Here is a 12,054-nt window from a genome sequence, read left to right on the forward strand (position 1 = left end):
GAAGATGGTCTGAACCTTCAGCCCTCAGCCTGGCTCCTCTTTGCTTTTCATTGATGAAGGGCTTTTTTCTAGCTTTACACGACTTGAGCCCTGCCCCTAGGAGCCTGTTTCGAACCGTTCTCGCCGTGCTCTTCACCCCAGCTGCCATTTGCCATTCTTTTTGTAGGTCACTCTGCCGGTCTGTAGCTTTGTTGTCCCATTGTCTGCTGCTTGACCTTGTTCTTATGAACCGCCGTTTTAGAAATTTTAAGGATGGAAGCAACCTGACGCTCACTGTATCGCTCTGCCAGTAAAGCCAGAATTGAACCCTTCTTTTCCTCACTCAAAACTTTTCTTTTCAACTCTTTTGGCATGGTCAATAGTTATTTTTGTGATTCCAATTACTTTTGAGGTACTACTAGCACTGATTTTGCCATCCAGCTGGTTCTATTGCAAGAGGATAGTGATGACCACAGCAGTGGTTTTTATTCTTTTCCTCATTAAATAAGATTTGGTTCAGGTGATCACCTAATCAGTACCTCATTAAGTAGAGTGAGGTGTGCTTGTGTTGGAATTCAACAGACACTGGGATGGATTGGCTGTCGAGATGCTGATTTCAGAAAAATTTGCAGTGGTCTCTTAATTTTTTCCAGAGCTGTATCTGCAGTTTGTTACGTATGGGGCTGCATAGCCGCAGAGCAGTCAGGGTGCCCATACTGACCCCTTTCCACTGCCGAAAGCGCCAACAATGGGCACGTGAGCATCAGAACTGGACCACGAAGCAATGGAAGAACGTGGCCTGGTCTGATGAATCAGGGTTTCTATTACATCACATGGATGGCCGGGTGCGTGTGCGTCGCTTACCTGGGGAACACATGGCACCAGGATGCACTATGGGAAGAAGGCAAGCCGGCGGAGGCAGTGTGATGCTTTGGGCAAAATCCTTCTGGGAAACCTTGGGTTCTGCCATCCATGTGGATGTTACTTTGACACGGACCACCTACCTAAGCAGTGTTGCAGACCATGTACCCCCTTTCATGGAAACGGTATTCCCTGATGGCCGTGGCCTCTTTCAGCAGGATAATGCGCCCTGCCACAAAGTAAAAGTGGTTCAGGAATGGTTTGAGGAGCACAACAACGAGTTCGAGGTTTTGACTTGGCCTCCAAATTCCCCAGATCTCAATCCAATCGAGCATCTGTGGGATGTGCTGGACAAACAAGTCCGATCCATGGAGGCCCCACCTCGCAACTTACAGGACTTAAAGGATCTGCTGCTAACATCTGGGTGCCAGATACCCCAGCACACCTTCAGGGGTCTAGTTTAGTCCATGCCTCGATGGGTCAGGGCTGTTTTGGCAGCAAAAGAGGGACCAACACAATATTAGGCAGGTGGTCATAATGTTATGCCTGATTGGTGTGTGTGTGTACATTTATCATCACTGTTGGTCAGTCAGATGAAACAAACACATTGAAAAAGTCACCTTGGGAAACGTTCACTTTTTTATGAGAATTACAAAAAAACCAATAATCAGAAAAAAGGGTGAAAATGGATTTTATGTTTTTAAGGTAGAACTGCTAACAAACCGTGACGTCTGAACTCTGCTTCAATTATCATCTGAACGTGTACAAGACACATCTGTTTTGTTGGAAGTCACTTTGTGTGACCCCCCCACCCTCCTCTTTTTAAAGCAGCAGTGGTTTCACACTGGGGTGATGTGCTGGAGCATCCCTCACCCCTGATCTTTCATTTGCCTGCATGTGTTGTCTCTGTGGCTCTACTTTTGTCTTACTTTTGACCTGTTCATATCTGCTGCTGTTGTCCTCAGCTGGACTGTCTGAACCCTGTCAACCATCAGAGACTGTGTGTGCTCTTCAGCAGTTCATCAGCTCAGTCCAACAACGCACCCAACCCCTGTGTCAGCCCATGGTAAACTGCTCATACCAAAACATCTTGTACCGTGTTTTTAAGGACTTCATAGTCACTGCCTTTGTTTGCCAGCAGGATTGTCACAATGGAGTTTTATGGAAAGAATGACCTCTCTCTTGGTGTATTCTTGGAGCGATACTGTTTTAGGTGAGACACATTTTTTTGAAATTCCAATGCTTTAATGGTAGATTCATTATCAGAGACAAACTTAGTGACTAAATGGGAGCTTTGGGGCCGAGGTTGTAGCTAAATAATTTTCAAGTGTTCATGGGAAGTTGAGAATTTGAACTGAGATTTGTAACTTTGCAAAAATTGTAATTGTCAATGTTTGTGTGTGGAAATTGGTGAAATATGTAAAAATGTAACTTTGGCAGCAGTGAGCAAGTCTCTCAGTCTGCTTTCCATGTGTGTGTCTGTGTGTGTTTTCTCCAGGCCGTCGTACCAGTGCCCCAGCATTTTCTGTGAGACTCCCATGGTGCACCACATCCGTCGCTTTGTGCACGGCAGCGGCTGTGTGCAGATCGTGCTAAAGGAGCTGGACTCCCCTGTGCCAGGTTATCAGCACACAATCCTCAACTACTCCTGGTGCCGCATCTGCAAACAGGTCAGTACTAATTAACATAATATTTCCTAACATCATAATTCAGCAGCTGTTTTTCTTTCTGTTCTAATCGGCCAAAGTTTCTTAATGTTGTCTATTTAATTTTGAAATCACGAAATATCAAATCAAGGAATCAAAAGGTTTGAATCTGACAAACTTTTGGTACTTTTGTACTCTTTGCAAGACAAACACACTTCTGTTGGTGCGTAGAAAGCATTAACCATCGAGCCTTGATGTTTTCTAAGTTTTCTCTAGCTGGTGAATTCCCCCTGGTCCTTCCTGAGGCTGCTGTCACACCCAAACCTGTTGTTTGTTGTCTGAAAGCAAACAAACCACCTCAGTATTCTGTCAGGGTAGATGTGTGATTTTAGAACGAATTCAAAAACTCAACTACTTTAAGTCCATCTGATTATCAGCTGTTCAGGAAGATAGGAAAAGAAAAGAAAAGATGGAACTAAGGCAAACTGCTGTGCAGCAGTTGTAGTACAAAACAGAAAGTGTAAATATATAGAGTACAATATAGATAAAGGTGAAAGTATAAATCTATCCAAAATATACAACAATAATAATAATAATAATAAAATATACACAGTGACAGAAATCTAAACAAGGTTAACGGTTCCTAAGTTGTTCATATCTCAAGAAAGCGACCTTATAGTTTTTTGTTATTTACCTTGTTTACCTTAAGTCATTTGTTTGAGCGTGTGTTTGCAAATGATTTGTTAGCCATGGTAACAATATTTTTCCAGATCAACCAGACAGTCCAAAGTCTCTTTTTCGTCCTGTGTCTCCCTGTCATCATTACTGCTTACAATCAGAGCAGCTGAGGAGTGAAGTGAAACCAATGATGACTCTGTCCCTTTTTAAGGTAACACCAGTGGTGCCTCTGTCCAACGACTCGTGGTCCATGTCATTTGCCAAATACCTGGAGCTTCGCTTCTATGGCCACCAGTACACCAGGAGGGCTAATGCCGAGCCCTGCGGACACTCCATCCACAAAGACTACCACCAGTACTTCTCATACAACCAGATGGTGGCTTCCTTCAGGTGGGTCAACCGTCACCGTGTCCTCTATCATTCACCGACCACTGAATTAGACAAAGACAGACAGCATGTATAACATATACAGAATGACAGAATGAAAAATAGATGGATCACTATAAAGCATTTAAACTGAAAAGACACTTGTGCTGGTTTGTGTCTTTAGCTGCTCATCTGACCTGTGTGCATAACCCAACCCTTCGTCCACTGTGTGTTGGTTGCTGCCAAAAGCAGCTGTCCTTGACACGGAGTCCTCAAATGTGATGTTGATGCAGTCTTTGGTTTCTCTTTCACAGCTACACGTTTGTAAGGCTGTTGGAGATTTGTCTTCCTCGTCCGAAGATCTTCATTAGGAACCTGGGGCCTTCTAAAACCAACCTTCAGCAGGACCTGAAGGACTTCTCACAGAAGTAAATGAACACCAGTGATGTTTAGAGAATCAAGCCTTGAGCTGTGCGGCCGCAGGAAAGACTGCAGCGACACTGACATCAAAAGGTTTTCTCCCTTCAGGAGCGTGATGTGCCCAGGGACATTTCTGCCCATCAGATCCTCTGAGGAGCATAAATGTCCTCAGGACATGTCATGACAGAGAGTTGGTGATACCTGGATATCAGGGGTCTTATTACAGGAGGTACAGACTGCAAAGCTCTTTGAGGCAAATTTAGTAGTTCAGACTTCCACTTAAGAACTAACCGTGTCCACTAGAAAAGAATAAATACAACAAGTAGATACAGCAGTTAAAATAGTAGGAAAGAATTACAGAAATCAATAGATTTTTTTTTAATGTAAAGGAGGGATTTAGTTCCCAGTCTAAGAATAGTTGTTGTCAGGCGATGGGTCGTTGAGCCTGGACTCAAGGCTACAGTGGAGGATAACATGCTGTATTAATACTGTCATCACAGCACCTTCATTCACAGATTTTGTTTCTTTGCATATCACCTGAGCACATCCACTGTTTCCCTCTGCTGCCCCCTCAGAGTGACTCAGGTGTACTTGGCCATAGATGACCGCCTCACCTCACTGAAGACCGACACCTTCAGTAAGACCCGAGAGGAAAAGATGGAGGACCTGTTTGCTCAGAAAGACGTAGGTTCTCCTGGTGTGTCAGTGTGTCTCATCTCTGGGTACAGTGGTAGTTAAAGACTCACAGTGGTCTGTCTGTCTGTCTGTCTGTCTGTCTGTCTGTCTGTCTGTCTGTCTGTCTGTCTGTCTGTCTGTCTGTCTGTCTGTCTGCCTGCCTGTCTGTGTGCAGATGGAAGAGGCAGAGCTGCGGAGCTGGATCGAAAAGCTTCAGGTGCGACTTCAGGCCTGCGGTTTGGACTCTCCTCAGCAGCTGCAGGTTGTTCTGGAGTCCCTGGTGATGAAGAAACAGAGTCTGTGTGAGATGTTACAGTCCTGGAATAGCAGGTCAGAATCACCACAGACTTCTTCACATGTGCTCCATCAGAAACAGGACAGAAGGATGTTCAACATCACGACACAAAAGTACAGTTTGAGTTCACTAAGGTCCACATGGATGTCGGAGGCTGCCAAATGTGGTCCAGCTGTAAGAGTCTCTGAGGTGCAGGGTATCGAACAACTCATCTGCCATTGGTGGAACCCTCTTCAAGCACACACGAATATGTTTTAGCTGTAATTAAGCTGTAAGACAGGAGCTGTCTCTCCCTACATTTGACTGGTTGAATCACAACTGATTAATCTGGGTTTTTTAATGTATTAAAAACAAAAAACAGGCTCTCCATACTCTGTCTGTCCTTCCCAGGCTGCAGGACTTGTTCCAGCAGGAGAAAGGCAGGAAGCGTCTGTCTGTCCCTCCCAGCCCAGGCAGACACAGACAGACCACCGCTGACGACAGCAAGGTCGGTATCGTCAGTCATCACATGCAATGAACTAACTGGAGCCTGATCTCTTCAACGCCGCGTAATCTAGGAACCTGATGTCCGTTGTCGGGGCAGAGAAGTGTATTCCTCCCCAGCTGCATTTCCCCTGCAGACAGCCAGTGTTGTGGCCGATGGGCTCACTGCATGTGTGGATGTGCGGGACAGACGGAGTACTGATGTACTAAAACTAAAACTGGCCTAGAGGTGAAATGTCTTGGCTTGGGCCAGCGCTCTCCCTCCTCGTGTGCTCTGTCCACATCTACACCGTCAGCTGCCAAAAGCTTAATGTGTAACAAAGCGGTGTTCACTTCAGCCCAAATGCTGCAACACAAAAAACACGAGGAGCAACTTTCTTTAAGACAGATACAGTTCAGTCGTCCATGAGGTCGTGGCCAGAAATCTGATCTGCTGCACAGTTTTACAAGTTTAGAGCTGCAGTGATTAGATCTACAGGAAATATCAATATTTTTTCAGAATTACTTGTAATTTTTCAAGCAAAAATGCCAAACGTGATGGCTTCAGGTTCACAAATGTGAGGATTAGCTGCTTAGTACGGTCTCGTCTTAGTGGTAAATGAGTGGTAAGTGTTTGTGAAAGTTTTACAGGCCAAACATTTTCCTCAGGTGAACTGATAATTAAAATGTCCGTTCTTTGCAGCTCTAACTGAGTTATTAAATTGGATGTAAACCAACCTGATATGATGTGTAACCTTCTCTTAATGTAACCCACCTGCTCAGACTATCACTCTGCTTCAGTATAGTACGGTGATAATCTTTGTTTATGTCTGTTTTTTACAGAGCGCCCTGGATTCGTCCCCCCGTAACCCTTCTCCTGTGGTCCAGAACGGTGAGAAAGGTGAGTTGCCGTCCCAGACCTGAATCCATCCTGGTTTATTGATCGGCGGAGGTTGACTGTGCTCCTGTCGACGTGTTTCTAACCGACAGACGACCGTCACCTCAGCACACTGCCTTCAGCCTCCTCCTCCCTGCTGTCGTCACCGGGAGACCCTGGAGCTGAACCGATCACACCTGGTCCTTCCTTCACTGAGCAGGACTCTGTCAGCATCCCAGAAGGTACACACACACACACACACACACACACACACACACGTGAACTTTCTCTTGCAGCTCACAGTGTCTCTCTAATCTGTCTGAATACTGCGTTTGCTTGGTGTCAGATGTATTTGACGGACACTTACTGGGCTCCACTGACAGCCAGGTAAAGGAGAAATCCACCATGAAAGCCATCCTCGCCAACTTCCTGCCCGGCAACAGCTACAACCCCATCCCCTTCCCATTGTAAGTAACGCCGTCCCTCTGGACGAGGCCAGATCACGTTTGCTGAACAGATTGTGTCTGTAGCACTGAAAATCTGAACCAAACACCTGGTGAAGATCATGTCTGTTTATTCCTTGACCAGGTAGCTGCTGGTTGATTTTCTCCTGTTTTCTATTAAGGTTCGAGGTTTTTCAACTTTTTGTGTTAAAAGAGCATTCATCTGATTTTAGATGCTCATTTAATAAAATGACAAAAAGGTTTTTGTACCACATCACACTCTTAGCATCAGTTCTCACTGTATCTGTTCAGGGCTGACTTTTTGTACTCACGCTACTATGATACGTGTTGATTTTATTTTTCAATATCTTACCAAGTGTTGTCTAATGAACACTTGGTTGCCAGGTGTTGGTAAATGACTGATGATGTCCCTCATAATGAGATACAGTATATGACTATTTTTCTTGTTTTTCTGCCGAGCTGTGTTGTAATTTAGCAAAACATTGGAAAGCTTTCAAATGTTAACCAGTCATTTGAACTTTAGCCTAATAAAATTAAGGCATCTGATGCAAACTTTCAGTAATTGATTATGTGTTAATACTCACTACTTCCACCCTTTCTGGTCAGTTCCATAAATGTTTAAGTTTCACACTCACACAGCAGATCCAGCCGCTGCATCACACCGAGCATAAAATGGTTCAAGCATTTTAGTCAATCTGCGGTTAACATACTTCTTTAATTCAAGGAAAATGTCAAAATTACACGAAAAAAGCAATAAAAACATACAAGTATGGACAGGACACACGTTTGTTATCATGTGCTCTGTGTCGACAGTGACCCGGACAAGCACTACCTGATGTACGAACATGAGCGGGTGCCCATCGCAGTGTGTGAGAGAGAGCCGAGCTCCATCATAGCCTTCGCTCTCAGGTGACGGCTCCTCTCTGTGTCTCAGCTCAGCATTTCTCTCACACAACAGAGTGAAATGGCCTCAGGCATCAGCTTTGTAAATGTCCTGCTTGGTAAAAAATTATGCTGTTGTGTCACGTTTTGCCTTCCAGCTGCAAGGAGTATAAAACGGCCCTGGATGATCTGTCCAAGGCATCCAACGCAGGCGGGGATGAGACTCCACAGGCTGTTAGGTAAACAGGATTCCTGCTGAAATCTGACGTGCTGTTTGAATTTCTTCATTTCATAACGCACTAATGAACTTTGACCAGTTGTTTCACATAGATTGGAGCTTTTAGTTTGTTTTAGCTGCAAATTAGTTCTAAAAACAAAATCAACAAGCAAGAAGGAATACAGTTCTTTTGGCCATGCAAACTTAATCATAGAAACTTTTGAATGGTCAACTGAAATGAAGGAAAGTCAAGTGTTGAATAAGCTTGAAAAGCTGACATAAGATATCTTTACTATTTCCTCTTCAGTGCGGGGGAGAGCCGGGCTAAGAGCAGCCCCGCCAAGCCCAGTGACGCGGCCTCATCCCAGCAGAGCCGCAGCAGCGTGGACACTGATCCCCTCAGTAAGTGTTCAGGTCCGCTGGTCAGATCACATCGTAAAGGATGACTCCTGTGTTCTTAACCCATGATCCTCTGTGTCCACATCCTGGTGTGTGAGTGACTGGTAGGTAGTAAAAGTGTTGGAACTGGTCCAGTAGATCACCTCAGCCAGCAGACACCAAACGGGCTGCAATGGCTGCAACGTGATCCTTTGGGACAACTGCACCTGATCACAGTAGCCTCCAAGTCATTTACACACCAGAATACGTTTATTTAATTAAAGGATAAGTCTTCTATACAGAAGATATATAATTCTCCAAACATTCATCGTTATCCTGGAGGTTAAATGCTTCACGTTTCTCACCGTTTTGTCCAGAGGATGCAGACTTGGCAGATAAACAGAAGAAACAGACTCTGAATCCACACATTGAGCTACGTGAGTATCTCTTCAGAGTATGACCTGTCCTCAGTGTCGTCCCAAAGCCATGCTAATGTTAACCATCATTCATCCACTGTCCACATCACAGAGTTCTCTGATGCCAACGCCAAGTTTTACTGTCGAATCTACTACGCCGAGGAGTTTCACAAGATGCGTGAGGAGATCCTGGAGAGCCCTGAGGAGGATTTTGTGCGCTCTCTGTCCCACTGTGTCAACTGGCAGGCTCGTGGGGGGAAGTCTGGAGCTGTTTTCTACGCAACAGAAGGTTGTGTCTGATACGTCAGAGAGAAATGTCTGTACAGCTACCGCTGCCATACCACAGGCCTGTTTAGCGTCAGTGAGGTGACCTATGGCAGCAGTTTAGTTTCAAGAGGGATTGATCAAGTCATTCACATCTGTCATGAAAAATATTTCAATAATTTCCGGGAAGAGAAAAACACTCAAATACTTATTGAACCAATGTCTGGGACACCTGAGCACCAGACACAAGGACACTGGATGAGAATACGGACATTGTGTCTTTTAAAGAACCTGCTTGTACACACTAGTTATGAACAACACTTTCACCAGCAACGTGTTAGTCTGCCTCTAGAAACAGCAGTGTTAACGGGAACCATTTCCTCTCCTGTGTCCTGTCAGATGACCGGTTCATCCTGAAGCAGATGCCCAGACTGGAGGTCCAGTCCTTCCTGGACTTTGCGCCTCACTACTTCACCTACATCACCGGAGCTGTGCAGCAGAAAGTACGCACTCATCACTGAGAAAAGCTTCTGTCTGTCTGTCTGTCTGACTGACTTGAAGTGACCAACAGCTCATTTTGTGCCACAGCGGCCGACTGCGCTGGCAAAGATCCTGGGAGTCTACAGAATCGGCTACAAGAACTCCCAGAACAACACAGAGAAGAAACTGGACCTGCTCGTCATGGAAAATCTCTTCTATGGACGCAAGATGGCTCAGGTGAGACTCTCAGGCTCAGGTGAGACTCTCAGCCGAAGTACAACACAGGTCTGTGCTTCAACTGTGCTCAGCTGCTGCTATCATCGAGCACCAGAAGATAAACGTGTCAAAGTCTGAGGAGCTCCAGGACCTCCTTTCACCTACTCTGGTTCTCTGTCTTTCACCTACTCTGGTTCTCTCTCTCTTTCACCTACTCTGGTTCTCTCTCTTTTACCTACTCTGGTTCTCCCTCTCTCTTTTATCTACTCTGGTTCTCTCTCTTTTACCTACTCTGGTTCTCCCTCTCTCTTTTACCTACTCTGGTTCTCTCTCTTTTACCTACTCTGGTTCTCTCTCTCTCTTTCACCTACTCTGGTTCTCTGTCTTTTACCTACTCTGGTTCTCTGTCTGTCTTTTATCTACTCTGGTTCTCTGTCTGTCTTTTATCTACTCTGGTTCTCTGTCTGTCTTTTATCTACTCTGGTTCTCTCTCTTTTACCTACTCTGGTTCTCTCTCTCTCTTTTATCTACTCTGGTTCTCTGTCTGTCTTTTATCTACTCTGGTTCTCTCTCTCTCTTTTACCTACTCTGGTTCTCTCTCTCTCTTTTATCTACTCTGGTTCTCTCTCTCTCTTTTATCTACTCTGGTTCTCTCTCTCTCTTTTATCTACTCTGGTTCTCTCTCTTTTACCTACTCTGGTTCTCTCTCTCTCTTTTATCTACTCTGGTTCTCTGTCTTTTACCTACTCTGGTTCTCTCTCTCTCTTTTATCTACTCTGGTTCTCTGTCTGTCTTTTATCTACTCTGGTTCTCTCTCTTTTACCTACTCTGGTTCTCTCTCTCTCTTTTATCTACTCTGGTTCTCTGTCTGTCTTTTATCTACTCTGGTTCTCTCTCTCTCTTTTACCTACTCTGGTTCTCTCTCTCTCTTTTATCTACTCTGGTTCTCTGTCTGTCTTTTATCTACTCTGGTTCTCTCTCTCTCTTTTATCTACTCTGGTTCTCTCTCTTTTACCTACTCTGGTTCTCTCTCTCTCTTTTATCTACTCTGGTTCTCTGTCTTTTATCTACTCTGGTTCTCTCTCTGTCTTTTATCTCCTCTGGTTCTCTCTCTTTTACCTACTCTGGTTCTCTCTCTCTCTTTTACCTACTCTGGTTCTCTCTGTCTTTTACCTACTCTGGTTCTCTCTCTCTCTTTTATCTACTCTGGTTCTCTCTCTTTTACCTACTCTGGTTCTCTCTCTGTCTTTTACCTACTCTGGTTCTATCTCTGTCTTTTATCTACTCTGGTTCTCTCTCTCTCTTTTACCTACTCTGGTTCTCTCTCTGTCTTTTACCTACTCTGGTTCTCTCTCTGTCTTTTATCTACTCTGGTTCTCTCTCTGTCTTTTACCTACTCTGGTTCTCTCTCTGTCTTTTACCTACTCTGGTTCTCTCTCTGTCTTTTATCTACTCTGGTTCTCTCTCTTTTACCTACTCTGGTTCTCTCTCTGTCTTTTACCTACTCTGGTTCTATCTCTGTCTTTTATCTACTCTGGTTCTCTCTCTCTCTTTTACCTACTCTGGTTCTCTCTCTGTCTTTTATCTACTCTGGTTCTATCTCTTTTACCTACTCTGGTTCTATCTCTGTCTTTTACCTACTCTGGTTCTCTCTCTGTCTTTTATCTACTCTGGTTCTCTCTCTGTCTTTTACCTACTCTGGTTCTCTCTCTGTCTTTTACCTACTCTGGTTCTCTCTCTGTCTTTTATCTACTCTGGTTCTCTCTCTCTCTTTTACCTACTCTGGTTCTCTCTCTGTCTTTTACCTACTCTGGTTCTATCTCTGTCTTTTATCTACTCTGGTTCTCTCTCTCTCTTTTACCTACTCTGGTTCTCTCTCTGTCTTTTACCTACTCTGGTTCTATCTCTGTCTTTTATCTACTCTGGTTCTCTCTCTTTTACCTACTCTGGTTCTCTCTCTGTCTTTTACCTACTCTGGTTCTATCTCTGTCTTTTATCTACTCTGGTTCTCTCTCTGTCTTTTACCTACTCTGGTTCTCTCTCTGTCTTTTATCTACTCTGGTTCTCTCTCTGTCTTTTATCTACTCTGGTTCTCTCTCTGTCTTTTACCTACTCTGGTTCTCTCTCTCTGTCTTTTACCTACTCTGGTTCTCTCTCTGTCTTTTATCTACTCTGGTTCTCTCTCTGTCTTTTACCTACTCTGGTTCTCTCTCTCTCTTTTATCTACTCTGGTTCTCTCTCTTTTACCTACTCTGGTTCTCTCTCTGTCTTTTACCTACTCTGGTTCTCTCTCTGTCTTTTATCTACTCTGGTTCTCTCTCTGTCTTTTACCTACTCTGGTTCTCTCTCTGTCTTTTATCTACTCTGGTTCTCTCTCTGTCTTTTACCTACTCTGGTTCTCTCTCTGTCTTTTACCTACTCTGGTTCTCTCTCTGTCTTTTATCTACTCTGGTTCTCTCTGTCTTTTATCTACTCTGG

At 44.4% G+C, this 12,054-nt stretch overlaps 1 protein-coding gene across 1 annotated transcript in view; it reads left to right on the top strand.

Annotated features, from left to right (window-relative positions):
• The window catches only part of pikfyve (phosphoinositide kinase, FYVE finger containing), a 32,348-nt gene that overhangs the window by 17,397 nt on the left and 2,897 nt on the right, over positions 1-12,054 (top strand). The window contains exons 23-40 of the mRNA XM_070837735.1: positions 1,806-1,906; positions 1,982-2,053; positions 2,339-2,510; positions 3,376-3,554; positions 3,845-3,958; positions 4,526-4,634; positions 4,801-4,955; positions 5,311-5,407; positions 6,226-6,283; positions 6,373-6,501; positions 6,606-6,726; positions 7,537-7,632; positions 7,764-7,844; positions 8,130-8,224; positions 8,578-8,637; positions 8,729-8,905; positions 9,280-9,383; positions 9,469-9,597. Of these exons, the coding sequence (XP_070693836.1) occupies positions 1,806-1,906; positions 1,982-2,053; positions 2,339-2,510; positions 3,376-3,554; positions 3,845-3,958; positions 4,526-4,634; positions 4,801-4,955; positions 5,311-5,407; positions 6,226-6,283; positions 6,373-6,501; positions 6,606-6,726; positions 7,537-7,632; positions 7,764-7,844; positions 8,130-8,224; positions 8,578-8,637; positions 8,729-8,905; positions 9,280-9,383; positions 9,469-9,597 (2,049 nt within the window). The remainder of the gene's footprint in view (positions 1-1,805; positions 1,907-1,981; positions 2,054-2,338; positions 2,511-3,375; positions 3,555-3,844; positions 3,959-4,525; positions 4,635-4,800; positions 4,956-5,310; positions 5,408-6,225; positions 6,284-6,372; positions 6,502-6,605; positions 6,727-7,536; positions 7,633-7,763; positions 7,845-8,129; positions 8,225-8,577; positions 8,638-8,728; positions 8,906-9,279; positions 9,384-9,468; positions 9,598-12,054) is intronic.

This window comes from Pempheris klunzingeri, chromosome 10 (assembly GCF_042242105.1).
Source record: "Pempheris klunzingeri isolate RE-2024b chromosome 10, fPemKlu1.hap1, whole genome shotgun sequence".
Classification (NCBI taxonomy): Eukaryota; Metazoa; Chordata; class Actinopteri; order Acropomatiformes; family Pempheridae; genus Pempheris; species Pempheris klunzingeri.